General features: G+C 34.2%; 1 protein-coding gene across 1 annotated transcript in view; it reads left to right on the top strand.

Annotated features, from left to right (window-relative positions):
• The first annotated feature begins 768 nt into the window (after positions 1–768).
• LOC106462156 (N-acylglucosamine 2-epimerase-like) overlaps positions 769–2,270 on the top strand; it is a 9,139-nt gene continuing 7,637 nt past the window's right edge. Inside the window, exon 1 of the mRNA XM_013922054.2 lies at positions 769–772. Within this exon, the coding sequence (XP_013777508.1) occupies positions 769–772 (4 nt within the window). The remainder of the gene's footprint in view (positions 773–2,270) is intronic.

A 2,270-nucleotide genomic window follows, 5' to 3' on the forward strand; every position in this document is an offset into this window, starting at 1 on the left:
TTCCCTTTAGTCTTTACGACTGCTAAATTAGGGACGGCTAGCACAGATAGTTCCTAGTGTAGTCTTTGCGACGAAATTAGAAAACAAACAAACAAACAATCATTTGAGTATCTATATGACTTACACAACCTATTGCCTAACTGATTTTCCCCTCTGCTGAGTTAAACTGTGAATCAGTATTAGTACATATTAGGCATCTCTCGCTTTCCGTATTCTTTTGTTAGTCTGTGTACTAGATGCTGAAAATCTGTAGTTTTTCTGAGTTTATCATATGCTCTAATGTAATATTTTGCTTCTCCTGACATTCTTAATCTATGTATATCAGTTTTTCTGGATGTCTGTACACAATTATATTCTAGCAGCTTCGTTAACTACATCAATGATACCCCCGTTTCATCATCAAATCTACCCTGAAAAAGTGGTATAATGCTCATTAAATGTGTAGTATCGTGCTGTTCTACTGGCACAGGTTGGCCTCCCACAGTCTCAAAACCTGCACTGGCTTTTTCATCAATTCTGGGTGATGCACCTTCTTCCATTTTAATATCTTCAGCAGCAGCAACCATATCTACTTACTTATTTTTACTTATATTACTTAGACTAACACTGACTCGTTTCTTTATTCCTCACAACCTGTTGCTGGTAATCCAAAATTAATCCTGGTGCACTGCCACAAATTGTAACATGTGGCCATTTGGCATGGCATAGTCATCTAGATCGACTTTGTACAAATTTAAAGTACATATATTTGTTACCAGGTTATGAGTCATGGGTTAAACACACAAGCCATCAAATCGAGAAATTTATGTTCAGAATAAAGAATTCACACACAGACTGACTAAAGCAATCTCAAGACACGTTTAATAGAATAAATTTAGATTCTCGTCTACATCAAAGCTTCTGAAGCTATCTTGAAACAATACTAGATCAAAATAATTAAACTCGTCATTCTAATGGCAATATACTCACTAATTAGACTTCTACAAGATTTATTAACATCGAAACTATGGTAAACAAATTATCAAACAAGTAATCCAAGATGTTCCTTTAGACATAATTATGCTTATATAATTCCATCAATAACTCTTCCAATCCATTTCTTAATATCTCTATTACATCTTTATTAATGTAGTTAAATCCTCAACAGAGTTAATTCTTATTACCATTATTTCTTCAGATCTGATACATCATTTGTTAAATATGTTGTTAGACTAGATAGATATAGAAATAATTACTTACAAAGAGTTTGTCTAACAAATGTTCTTGAAACTTTGGAGTGCAGCCACTGTGGAGTTCTGTGGCCATTCTGGAATTCTGTTTCTACTTTTCATGTTACAGTCTGGAATGTATTTCCAATTAATTTGCATACTTAGAGTTTTTGACAGCTTCATTTGGCAATCTCGCTGGACTGTTTTTTCGTTCTTATATATATATACACACATTTTCCAATCTTTCCAGCATTTGCAGTTTAGCAAAATCTTCACAATGAAAAATAGATTTGAGAGATAGTCTGCTTGTTATATATTCTGATAAAATGACATTAGATGTTATTCTAAAAACTGGTTCTGTATATACGTTGTTGACGTTAATCTGTGCCAAGCTCCCCTCGCTATAATAGTGTTAAATGTAAGCAGACGAAACTGTTGGTAAGATATAGCTCAAGAAAAAATATGCTTTCTCTGGTTGCTGCATCTGAGTGAAAATAAGATCTTAGATAAAAGTGTTATCTTTAATAGAGGTCTAAAGTTATATTTTCATATAATTGTTACGCCTCTGGTCGTTTTTTAATTTTCCGTAGAAATTCTTTCTGAAAAACTTCAGCAATACAAGTCCTTCCTTAAATAAAACTAGTTTATTCTTTTTCAATACAACTTTGCAATACACTTAATTCCCACAGTCAGTTAACTTAAACAAACGCTATAATTCACAACGAACGATTCACGCTCTTGACTCAATTGTCCACCTCTATCTCTGTCTGCAATTCAATTCCATTGTTGCCGTCATTTCTTGGCGGTCTTATATACAAGAATACCGCACATCCAGTAAACACTCGAGCATTCACGAACCTTCGAGAATATCATGACGTGTTACTAGCGTCACGTGACTTCCGCTGACGTAACAGCATTAATAACAGTATCATGTGGAAACAGAACATTGTCATCATCCCAGTGACCACGTAATGAAATATTTTGGAAAGCACGTTGTTTTCATTTACTAACAGAACAAAGTATGCTATTAATGGCTGGAGACGGCTTGAATGGGTAATGAAG

This window comes from Limulus polyphemus, unplaced genomic scaffold, assembly GCF_000517525.1.
Source record: "Limulus polyphemus unplaced genomic scaffold, Limulus_polyphemus-2.1.2 Scaffold1106, whole genome shotgun sequence".
Classification (NCBI taxonomy): Eukaryota; Metazoa; Arthropoda; class Merostomata; order Xiphosura; family Limulidae; genus Limulus; species Limulus polyphemus.